The sequence below is a fragment of the Anomalospiza imberbis genome, chromosome 13 (genome assembly GCF_031753505.1).
Source record: "Anomalospiza imberbis isolate Cuckoo-Finch-1a 21T00152 chromosome 13, ASM3175350v1, whole genome shotgun sequence".
Taxonomy (NCBI): domain Eukaryota; kingdom Metazoa; phylum Chordata; class Aves; order Passeriformes; family Viduidae; genus Anomalospiza; species Anomalospiza imberbis.
The window spans coordinates 14,384,690-14,396,756 of record NC_089693.1 but is presented as its reverse complement, the minus strand read 5'-3'; the positions used below and the strand labels follow the sequence as shown (position 1 = coordinate 14,396,756).

General features: G+C 42.8%; 2 protein-coding genes across 3 annotated transcripts in view; one reads left to right on the top strand and one right to left on the bottom strand.

The window, feature by feature from the left end:
* The window catches only part of CHRFAM7A (CHRNA7 (exons 5-10) and FAM7A (exons A-E) fusion), a 37,197-nt gene extending 25,367 nt beyond the window's left edge, over positions 1 to 11,830 (bottom strand). Inside the window, exons 1-2 of the mRNA XM_068204099.1 lie at positions 11,419 to 11,830; positions 10,167 to 10,306 (exon numbers count right to left, since the gene is read on the bottom strand). Of these exons, the coding sequence (XP_068060200.1) occupies positions 10,167 to 10,306; positions 11,419 to 11,473 (195 nt within the window). The 5' untranslated portion in view covers positions 11,474 to 11,830. The remainder of the gene's footprint in view (positions 1 to 10,166; positions 10,307 to 11,418) is intronic.
* Positions 1 to 12,067, top strand: part of MYO1E (myosin IE) — a 143,330-nt gene that overhangs the window by 13,704 nt on the left and 117,559 nt on the right. Inside the window, exon 1 of one of the 2 annotated variants that reach the window (XM_068204077.1) lies at positions 10,618 to 10,723. The exons of the other annotated variant lie outside the window; for it this stretch is intronic. The gene's annotated coding sequence lies outside the window, so the exon portion shown is untranslated. Of the gene's footprint in view, positions 1 to 10,617; positions 10,724 to 12,067 lie in introns of those variants that run through there. 2 annotated transcript variants of the gene reach the window in all.

The window sequence follows — 12,067 nt, the reverse complement described above, 5'->3', positions numbered from 1 at the left end:
TCTAGCAAGAGAAGGGCCAGGCTGGGCAGAGCAGTGTGAGCTCAGTGTGAATGGAAATTGGCCGCTGGTGCTGGGTGCAGAAGCTGTGCTTGAGCCACAGCGAGCTCCAGGGTCCATGGCAAGGAAACTGCAGGAGGATGCTCTGCAAGTCACTCAGCCACACTCCTGAGGAAAAGCATCCAGCAGCTGGGAGAGAGGGAATGGGAGAGGAGGAAAAGCTCCAGGTGTGAGTGGTGGACAGCTGCCCTAGTTTACAGTCCTGGTCTGTATTTAACACTTGAGCCAGTACGTATTTAATACAAGGTTTGCTGTGAGCTTACACATAGTTACAATTCAGACTTTAGTAACTGTAGAGTTTCACCTATGTGAAAGTCTGAAAAAATTGGGGATTTTCAGATTTGTTCTGCATGGATATTGAAGCCTGGAGTTCCTCTGCCCTGTGCACTGTTCAGGTGTACATGGAGTGGAACAAAACAGTGAGGAAGTAAACCTCAATACAACAGACAAGTATGCTACTGTTTAGAGCTGAAGTTCTGAGAAAGTTGAGAAGTTTCTGAAGTTAAAATTCTAAAATATTGCTAGAGCATTCTGTGCTGCTGGGATAGATGTCAATTTTTGGCTTTTTGAATCTCTCTCCTTTTTTTTCTTAAAAATTAGAAAAATACAGTCTGAATTTTACCTGGATTAAGGTTGAGTTTGGACTATGAGATAAGGAGTCTGATTATTTTGCTTAACCTAATTCAGGTGAACTCTGAGTGGGGTTGTTTGTTTTGCCTTTTTTTTTTTTTAACTTGTGCTGTTTATGTCTGGGAAAGGCCAGCATTTTCTCCACACCAACTTATCTTACATGCTTTTGCAAAAAGCATTTGCTCTCTCCCCAGTTTCTTTATATTGCTTTAAAAGAAAGGCAGTTTGCTCAGACCACACACAGAGGTCTCCCCAGATAAATGCAAATCCATCATATCAAAAAGCTGCTGCAGAAAGAGCATAAAAGAGTGACCTCAACTCGGAGTAGAGCATCAGGATGAGGAGCCTTCTTAGGATGTAGGAAGGTCTTTGTATCCCAGGTATGCTCTATTAGGTCTGAGAGTTGTGCCGTTGGCTGCACCAGGACTTTGTCCTGGCAGTGGGCTGGAGAAGTGGCTTTCTACAAGTTCCAGGAAAAAGAAGTTGAGATTATAAATATGTGTAAGAGGCTCATGATCTACCATTTTTGTTACCATGGGGATGTAATTGTAACAGCAGTCTGTCTTTTTTTTTTTTCAGTACATCATTGTTAGCAAGAGATTGTATTTAGATATGAACACATTCATCTTTGCAAAGACAAGCAAGGATAAGGCATATGAAATGAGCAGAGTACAGCATGACTAATCACATACATCAGCACATCTTGCATAAAAAAATGTTTTGAAAAGGAAGTTGTATTTTTCAAGTTACCTTATGAATTTTACCTTATGAATTTACCTTATGAATCACAATTAATTGTGATTAATTGTAGGGTTTCAGTTCAATTTTTGAATATAGCATAGAGCTTAAAGTGCAGTTAAATTTCTTGCAAACATGTGAAGTAATAACTGTCTTCTGTTGCTTTATTTACAAATAATTCTTGATTCTGGTGTTTCTTGTAGCAGACTCCTGTTGAGAGGACTGAACCCTGAATTAGTGTTAAATACTGGCTCTAGGTGCTGATTACCATTGCCAGTCTAACACAGATAGGCATCCCAGCTCTCAACACGTGCTGGAATCTGAGAAGTACCAACAGTACCATAAGATAAGATCAAAGAATAGCCCCCATAGCCCCACTCATTACATGGTATTAAAACCAGAGGGAATCAAAGCCTTTGAACTTGATTTATCTTCCTAGAGGTTAGCTGCAAAACACTGAAACTGAAAGGTCAGATTGTTACACTTCAATGTACCAGCAGACTGAAGTGGAAGGAAAGTGTGTGTGTTATTTCTTTGAGAAGAGAAAGTTATGGGAGAGCAGGGAGCTGAACCCAAAGCTGTCTCTTCCTCTCCCTGTGCGTGATCAGAGCACACCGGTCCAGCACCAGCCTGCTGCTGGCGTTCATCTATCCTATTTTTGTGAGTAACAGCAACAAAAATTTCCACACCTGACCAGAGCATATTCTCTGTGATTTAGCATCAGCTGAAACCTTTGAGGAACACCAGAGCCACACAGAGCCATCTTACACAACCACAGGAATAGCTCTGTGCACTACAAATGGACATAGGTAAAGCCAGCTTCAGAGGGTCAGATAGCAAAATGCTAGTACTCATCCCAGACAGTGTCTCTAACTGTACTACATCCTGCCTCCTTCTTCCCAAGTATGGGAAAATTAAGCAAGGAGGAGTTGCTCCAAAATTTCTGTAATATGTAACATTACCCATTATCTTGGGTGTCTTGGGCTCTCTGGTCAATCTAGGATACAGCACAGACATCACCATGGCAATTAAAAAACTTCCGGGGGAAGGGCAGAGTACCAAATGCCTTGCTTATCCTGCTGAATGTCTCTGCAACTCCTGACACAGAAGTATTGCTAAGACACATCAATAACTCAAGAAGATGAGTCATATTACAGAGGTTCTCTTTATTCCTTACCCATCCTCTGATGGACACATTTGAGTGTCCTCTTAAGGGTCTTCCTTTCCTGCTTTCCATGAAAATCCATACTGTCCCCACCTCTCTGATATGCCTGTAGAGACTCACTTCCAAAGGCACTGAGAAAGTGGGAGCTTAGCTGAGAGGAGTACTTTGATGGAAATCAGCTGTATCTCTGTTTCTTCACAAATGCAACAAGCATCATGACTGAAATGTCAGAACACCTACATGGTCCTTCAGGCTGCTTTTTCCCCAGCACAAAAGAGTAAATTCTCCTTTGTGAAAAGATTATTTCTGTCTGTGGGCACAGAGATGGAATGAGCACTCCAAAATCCATAAAAATGCTCATCTGAATTTCTTGAGCTCTGTCAGTGCTCATCACTTTTTCTGTCCTCATTGTTGCATTTAGTAGTTTTGGAGATGGTGGCTAAGAGGCCTCATTCCTTCCTTCCTGCCTTCCTCTCAAACCCTAAACCAGCACACCTGGGTAGTTACTGAGAGTAATTAAGGGCATGCCAAGCACAGAAATGTACAAACACTTCTGACTGAAGGCAGAAAACAAGCCAATAAAAGTGCAAAGTAGCAGTGCTGTATGATTAAACATGTGTGTGGGTCTCCCAAGTCTGCACAGGGTTATTGATCATCTTGCCTTCAGGGGAGTTTTTTATGAGGAGCACACAAGGAATGAGGAGACTGGATTATAAACCATGCAAATGTGGCCTCACATCACTACCAGAAGATTTGGGAGAGATTAACTGGATGGATATCATGTTTCTATCTTGCTGCCAATGAGCAGCACATGGCTTCATGCCATGCTCTTAGTGCTTCACAGTTAGCTGTTGTTGAAGCCAGAGTTACCAGCCTTCCTTTTTAGAGATCAAATTCTAGTTGCAGTAACAGGCATGAAAATGCAAGCACAAGTGAAGGTTAAATCTGAATAGACATTTACTTCAGGTTGCTTCTGGTTATTCTTGGAAAATAAATCTTTTAATTTTGAATAAATTAAAAATAAGTTGGTTAATACTGTAAATTATTTAAGTAATTAAAATTCTAAGTGAATTTTAAAAGATTTATTTTTCTACATAAGTGCTTGTATAAATAGGCTCCCTGCTGCCCACCCATTGTGAGATCTTTCTTCCTTCCTTTCTTTCTTTTCCATTTTTGTAACTCACATATATATTTAGATTGGGAACAATTGGATTGTTTTGTAGTTTCTTCAGGCTATTGAATATGGTGAAGAGTTCAGGACAAACTGAAGAATTCACATCTGTATCATCTAAATTTGAAGTAATGAACATTTGAAGTAATTAACATTTGAATGTATTTATGTTAATATGCTGCTCAGAGATACAGAATTGTTTGCTTCCAATCCATTGACAATACTTTGTTCAACTGCTGTCAGCAGTATAAAATTTGTAAATGACTGGAAACTTTTGGTAGCGTGTGCTTTGCTGAGAGAAAAGCAGGCACTGTATCCACAGAGCACTGAGAATGCAGCCCTGAGCAGAGACAGAGGACAGGAACAGAAATACCACTTTGCTTTAGCAGCATTTCCTGCCTTCCCTTGCCATCATCCCCAAAACTGCTTCAGCACATTCCTGCCAACTTACAGACCCACACAGATCACACTACAGGAGTGGGGCTGGGGCCGTGATGGTGGCTTGGGAGTTGCTTTTCCTACATACTTCACCCAGCCCACAGCATCCTCCCACAGCACTTCCAGAAGCCTTCCCAGAAAAGAGATGGGTTCAGCAGGGGCAGCCACCTGCATCTGAACTCCCTTTTCGTGCATGTTGTCACTGCAGTCAGAGGCAAATCAAACCCAGGAGGAGCCGAGGTAGCTCCCATCGTTCTGTGCACAGCAGAAGAGGCTTTCCCAAGGAGCAGCAGGTTTGTGGAGCAGGTAGGGGCTCTGTGGCAGCAGAGACCAAACCGTGCAGCCAGGGTTTGGTCTGCCACAGCCACAGCCCGTGGCTCTCCCAGCAGCGCGGAACAGGGAAACCATCCAGCAGCCACACGGGGCTGGGAACGCTCAGCTAGCACTGGTACTTCAGGGAGCCAGATCCTTCCACTAGCCAGAGACAAGAACATTCATGAAGAAATACGGGTCTTTCAATCTTTCCAAGCAAATTACCACAGATCATAACAAGCTGATCCATATTGGTCAGAACATGTGAACTTGTGTATCAAATAGTGACATCCTGTATCATCTCGTGTTTGAACATGACAGTCTTTTTAAAAAAGGAACAACTCTGAATATTACAAGGAATATATTCAAACTTCTGTAAATTAAAAGCTTTGTATAAGACCAAGTATTAGCCAGATCTGACTCCCAGGAATTACATCTTGCACCATAATTTTGTTTCATTAGCTGATTACTGAGGACTACTAATAATTACTAGGTGATGTGACTTTGCAGGTTCTGTTGTTCTACTAAGAGGCCCTGTGTGAAATGTGAAGGCTTTATGTGGTGGTCCCTGTGCTCTACAGCAGTGTCACAGAGGAATCTGTTTCCTAGCACCTTAGCCATGCTTTTCACAGGAAGGTTACAAGCCCTTTTCATCACAACTGACACAGAAGTAAATGTTTAGTCACTTTTTAAGTTAATGGGGCATCCATACCAATGCAGTTAGAAAACAAAATATGAGGTTGAATTTTTATGATTCAAACTGATTATTTATATCACAAAGAATAAGAAAAATGTCTGAGAAACTGTTTCACTTTACTCATATTAGGAAGAAAACCCACACAAACAGAAAAACTCGGCTGGTTCATATTACAAAAAAGTTCCAAGCATCTCTCCTGTGGAACCAGAAAGCAGAATGTAAGTTCTGATTTTCACATACAAAGAATATCTCTAATGTCCTCAAGTGAACTATTATCAGGAGGGTTTTTATAGCCTTTAGTCAGTCCTTTTTTCCTTCCCACAAACTGCCTTTAATTAGTGTACATTCATTGCTTCCCATTCCACCCTACACATCCTCCTGTGTTTAAAATATCTTTCCAGATCTAAACACTGTTTGAGGACACTAGGTAAGATGCTGACAGAAGAGTTAAAAAATCCAGAAGATCTTCAGAAGCACAGGAAGATGGACAAATATCACAGAAATAAGGTTGCAGTTTCTCTTAGTATGTTAATATCTCCCCACAGTAGGGTAGGGAGGGGTGTTGTCTGCTTGTTAAAGTAGAGCAATTATAGACTATTTTAGACTCTTGTCTTATCTGTTCTTCAGATTTCATTGAAAAATAGAATACTCTGTTTTCTGTTATAATCCAGTAACTTTCATGCTATTAAATTAACTAAAAATATCAGAAGGTATACCCCAGCAACTTTCCAGTTTTCTAAACTCTCAGGAATGAATTATGGTGGGATGGAAATGGCTGCAAGATGAAAGTGCAAACAGTTTCTCCCTTGGTGGGAAAAAAGTTCAAGCAGCAAACTGAGAAGAAAATAAAGCTCGGAGAGATGTTTTCTAATTTACACAAATGAATGCTAAAATTAAAAGAATAATGCAGATCTGATGAGCTTCTGCCACAGACATTGTTTGCAAAGAGGCTGCTGAGGTCTGATAAACAGCTTAAGAACTTCATTAGCACCATTTTTCAACGAGTCTCTTGATTTGGTTGTTTTTATTCGTTTTCCAGATTTAAATTTCTTTTTTTTTTCTTTTTTTTCCTTTTTTGGCAGACAAGATGTTTGTTTTATAGTCTGTTTCTTTACAGAAGCTGTTATACTTCTTTGAATGACAGCAAAATTCTCTTTTCAAAATTTCAAGATATTTGACATTACTGTCTTGCCCAGTGGGTCTGGAGTATTGGACTGCAAATACTGAATTGCAGATCCTTATGCAGAGGCTTTGCAAAGCCTTGTATGCAAGTCATTGTAGTCAGCTGGATCACTTCACTGTGTAAAAGAAAATGTAAAAGAAAAAAAGGACAAAAGCCCTTGAATATATAAAACTAAGTCATGGAAGTAACCAAGGGCAATGTAGGATAAGCAAACTTTGACTAAGTTCAGATAAATGTAAAAAAGTTTGCGTGCTTTTCATTTATCCTTTGGTCTGCACAAGTAGGTTGAACAGCCTAAAGGAACAGGATTTCCCTTGAGATTCTGCTGCTGCTTACTACATACAAACAACTATTCAGTGCTTTTCTTTAACTAGAATTTTTTTTTAAAAGGGAACAGGAGAAACTGGAAAATAAGCAAAAACTGTTGTGCAGTAAATTATTTAATTAGCCAGCAAGTATCTTCAGGAACCATGAAATATTCCTAAGTAGTGTTATGCAACATAAGTAAGAATTTGAATATTCATGTAGATAAGTAGCTTAATTCAACTTTCTTAAATAAATTATTAAATGTTGATTCTAAAAACTTAACTAGTTTATGATCAGAATAGACCAAAATGGTCACACTCATACCCACCAAAATGTTTGTCACTTCTTGTTGAAGAAGTCACAAGCTAAGATGGTATTGGTCCAGCATTCTCCCAAGCTTTGCAACTTGAATCAGAGATAGAGCTCACTTGTGTTTTTTGAAATACATGACATATTATCATATGTTAGGTGAAGAACCACCACAGGTAGTTTTGTGAGCAGTTTAAGCTAATCTAAAGCTAAAATACAGGTGATGTAGAGAATTGACCCCTCAAAAAGGGACAAGGTAACTCTCACTCAGAGAGGCAGAGGTGCAAGCCACAGCTGTGGGAGCATGAGCCCAGAACTCAGAGAGATTTCTTCCACTAGCAAAGGCTGAGATCAGCTTAGGACACTCCCAAGGTGCTGCCCCAAGTTCTATATAGAAAGCTGGTAAAAATTCTACACAGTCCTGAGTAACATAATCAATTTAAGACATCTTTGCAGTAGGGGAGTGTACAAGATGACCTCTAGAGGCCCTATCCAAACTAAAATACAATTGTGATTTTTCTACTCATTTAGATAGCAGTAAAAATTGTGTTTGAACTATCACTCTATACCTCAGTGTATTCCAGTTCTTCATGCTTGTGTCTCAAAGCAGTCATTTGCAGCATAAATGTGTGACCATTTAATTTCTAAGGTTTCATCTTCTGACTTTTGGGGATGAAATACCCTCTGATACTCTCTCTCTTAATTGTATTAACTTACAGTTGATACAGATGTGTCTGTTGTAAAAAATGCTAGGCTAGGCACAAACTTCACACCCTCATGGTCACTGCATTTGTTTTCCTATGCCATTCAGTATTCTGTAGGAGATGTAGCAGAGTAGGAAAAGCACTGCTGCTGTGTCTATTCTTAGTGTTCCCTCCAAACCAATAGGCAGTGGCTGAATGTTGTCCTCTGATACTATTATTGAGAGGGATGTTACAAGAGAAGACAACACTGTTAGAATGTATTTACCTCCATACAGTATTTAAAAATGTGGTGGCTGCAATTTTTTTCAGTGTGGAAATTATATGAGTATATTTCAATCATCTGCTTTTCAGAAATGTATATGCTGGAAATTTTCCTAAGGCTAAATTAGGTTAAGATTCTATGCCAGCACTGAAATACCAGACAAGCAGAAGCCAAAGACCAGTTTTATGTGCAGATTGAGGGGTTTCCATGAGGTGAGAAGTAGAGAAAAATAAATAGCTTATCTACATCCTATTCTTTATTTTTACTGCCATTGTACTGAAGCTATGACCATCCATTGCCCCTCTTCCTCTCCTTCCTCAAAAGTATGCCTTAGTCTTTGTCTCTTAAGATCTTCTTTTTGAAGTTCACTCTTTCAAACCTTTTACTTGACATTTTGCATCCCATCCTCTTCCATCTAAATTCCACCTCTTACAATTTCTTTTGCTGTATCTCAGGCCTACCATGTACTCCCACGTCTTCTCTAAGCACTCCCTTAGTTTCCTAGTTCTCCTGTTCGGTAATACATCCCCAAACTGCATTTTTCTCATGCTGCCCCTGCTCTTCCTACCCATTTAGAAACATTTTGCATAATTTACTATGGCAGCTTGCATTCTCATTAGACAATTAATTAATTCTATTTTCTAGTGAAATCCACTAAGCTGGGGCAATTGGCACTTACAGATCCCTCATGATGTACTGCTGATACTAGCATGCATATTAATGTGCAATACCATTAAAAGAAAAACATATCTGAAACCATGGGGAAGAAAATTGCCAGTTTTAATAGGACAGGTTAAAACTAGCAATACAAGGTAGGAAACATCCATTGTATTTAGAAAATATTTCATATATTGTCTCCCCTTTCCTGTCAGCAAAGTCAGAGTGGAATGGAAGACACTTCAACTAAGGAATAGCAGTAACCAGGATCCAGCCTGGCCCTATCTGTTCTGGCAGGGATTTGATGGATTGGCTCTGGAGAGGTCTAACTCCCAATTAGAATCAGTGGCTATCAGCTGAGAAGCCATTAAAGTGAATATATAAACTACAGGAAAGTATGATGGTGACATGTTTTGTTTCTAGCTTGTTAAACCAGTAATTGTTATTGCAAGTAGCTGTCATTCCCCACCAGCATTTGCTTCTTGTTGACAATGAAGAAAACTCATTTGTTTTATAGTGTGAAGCTTAATTTACTTCATGGTTGGTTTCTTTCTTTGGCTGTCAATCCCAGATCTCGGAGAAAGAAATGCAGTGAGTTTTATGGCAAGCAGAATGAGCTGTAACTAAACAGCCAGTAAAAAACCTTATGGTTTCTGACTATGAAGGGTGGTTCTTGAAAGGCACATAGGATCAAAAGCTCCCTTTTGAATCATATTGACCAAGACTGCCAGTCATTGACTACACTCAGATTGGCTAGTGATCTGTGGATATTTTCCTTTCATTTTGTGTGGGTTTTAATTAAATTTGACAACTCCAGAAGAAATTATCTCTGTGTCTTGAACTTTAGGCATCTGATGGGAAGATAATGGAATTTTGAGGTTAAGTACATTTTAAGACTTTAACTTCCTTATTACTTGTCATGGCTAGTTGAATTCAGTAAAAACAAATACTGTAAACCCAATTATATGCTGAGTTGCATCTCTGTGCCAGTGTGACAGAGTGAAGCTTAAATTAGTCATATTAGAACCCAAAAAGATCCTGCAGTACAAGTACAGCACAGGAATACCTGTTGCTATACCAATCAAATATGGTTGCAAATGCAGTAGCTATTTAAGCATATAGAATGTAGCAATCTTGTCTAGATACCAAAGGAAATAACACAACTTGGATTTTGGCTGGGATTTACTCTCCCCTCCATCTTCCAAAATAGGCAGCTCTTAAGTGACCACCAGAAATCAAGAACCTTGGTTTTGCAAATCCCTCCCAGACTATACTGCTTGTTGGTTCTAAGGACAGTTAAGGATTTGAAAGGAAAAGTGTGCATTTTGAGCTCCCCTTGTAATATCTTCTAGTGCTAAGAACATTGGGAATTTCTGACAAGATATAGGTAAATTGTACTTCTAAGTTTAGTTCTTTAAAGATGCAGGCAAAATTTGACATTGTGTCTTGAATTAGCTGTGCTTTCCAGTTCAAATGTCCCTTCTAGGAAGGAAAAATCCACCCTTTGAAACAGTTTCCTAGAAGGTTACGGACTTACCACATCCATGATCTGCATGAGGCTGAGTGTGAAATAGACAGTGAGTGGCTGGGAATCATTTGCAACTGGTCGCTCCAACGGATTGTAATTTTTCAGCAGCTCCTTGTAAAGCTTCCTTTGGAACTCTCCTTGCAGAGATTCTTTGGGCACAGGAATAAAAAGATAAATAATAAGGATTCTACATCAGAAAAAACTCAGGCATGCTTTTTCACTCCTATCAGATATCATGTATTTATTATTACACCTGCTGCATTCCCAGAAAAAATGCCACTGTATTTAAAATAGTTCATTAGTGACTACAACAAAATCCTAATCACAAATGTTCATCCCAGCCTATAAGGGGGATTATCTCTTTGATCATTTCTTGACTGGCCAGGAGTGATACATTCTAAATGCTAATGATGCTTTCTCAATGTACACACCCTTCAGTCCAGCAGCAAGAAGTGATGAAGAGAAAATACAGTACCTGTGATTTGACACCTGTCCTAGCATAGCAATAACCAGAAAAGCAGAACAGAGAAGGCATCAGCAAGACAATGGGAGAAAAATGGCCACAGGTTAGACTGAGCTCTGCTCTCGGGCTGCTTCAGACAGAGAACTCTGGGGCAAGTACACTCCGCTTTGTTCTCTGTTCATGCAGTTAGAAATGAAGTGGGGTACGGCGTTCCTGGCAGCAATGATAGACACTGCATTAATATACATGCTAATATTTGGGGATTTCTGTCCTTTTTATACTTCAAATCCAGGGAGGATGCTTGTTCTGCCGGCTTTCTGTGGAGAGAAGGAGCAGGTCTACATGAATGGAGCAGGGCAGACCAGGGACAGAGGCAGTTTTCGAATGAAGGGGAATATTAGACAGGGTAGGAACAGGTTCTCTGGACGTGAGACCTCCCTTGTCCCACTCCAGACGGACCTCCCTCTTCCCGATTTTCTTGTCCTCAACTCCCCCCACAAAAAGCCGCAGCCTCTGCCCTGGGACATCCACCATTTAAGTCCCTTGACAGAGTTCGGTCCCCCATCCCCACCGTCCTTCTCCCGTGTGCCTTCCCGGCAGGTCCCAGCGCTGGCCAGCCCTCAGTGCGGCCCGGGACGGGACGAGCCCCTCGCAGCGGCGAGGCTGGGAGAGGGCAGAAGGGGACGGCCGGGGCCGGAGAGCCGCCGTGCCGGGAAGGACCCGGGGCTGCCGTCCCCGCCAGACCCACCCGCCCCGCCGCGGCTCCCGGCGCTGCCCGCGGGGCCGGCGCCCACTCACCGCGCACGAGCCCCGCCGCCGCCAGCAGCCACACCGCCAGCTCCTGGAGGCCCATCCCGGGAGAGCCGGCACCGCGAGCGACGGACACGCCAACAGCAGCGGCGGCTTCTCCCGCCGCCGAGCCCCGCCAGCCCCGAGCCGCGGATCCGGGCCGCTGGGAGCCGCCGGCGCCCTGGGCACCTCCGGCAGCTCGGCCCCTTCCTGCGCCCGCACCGGAGCTCGCCCTACGGCGCCGCCGGCCCGGGCGGAGCGGAGGGATGCTGACGGCCCGCCTCCCCGACCTGCCTCTCGCCTGATGGATTTCCCTCCCTTCCCTAATCCTCGAGCGTCTCCGGGCCGGAGGGGAGGGAGCGGAGCCGCTCGCAGGCTGCTGCGGCAGCCGGAGCGATGCGGCGCGGCTGGGCGAGGGAGCCCCGGCATTATAGAGCCGAGAGCGGGGGCGGCCCCCTCCCCTGCCGGGCAGCCGCGCCCGCCCGCACCGGCTGCCCTCCCCGAGCCCGCAGCGGCACCGCGGGGAGCCCCGGCTGCTCGGGGACGGGAGAGCCAGGGGAGGGGAGCCGGCCCGACCGCCCCGGGGAGCGCACCCTGCCCGCGGTGCCCCAAAAGCCAAAGGGCGTCAGCCACCCCCGAGCCCCTCAGCGCTCCCCGG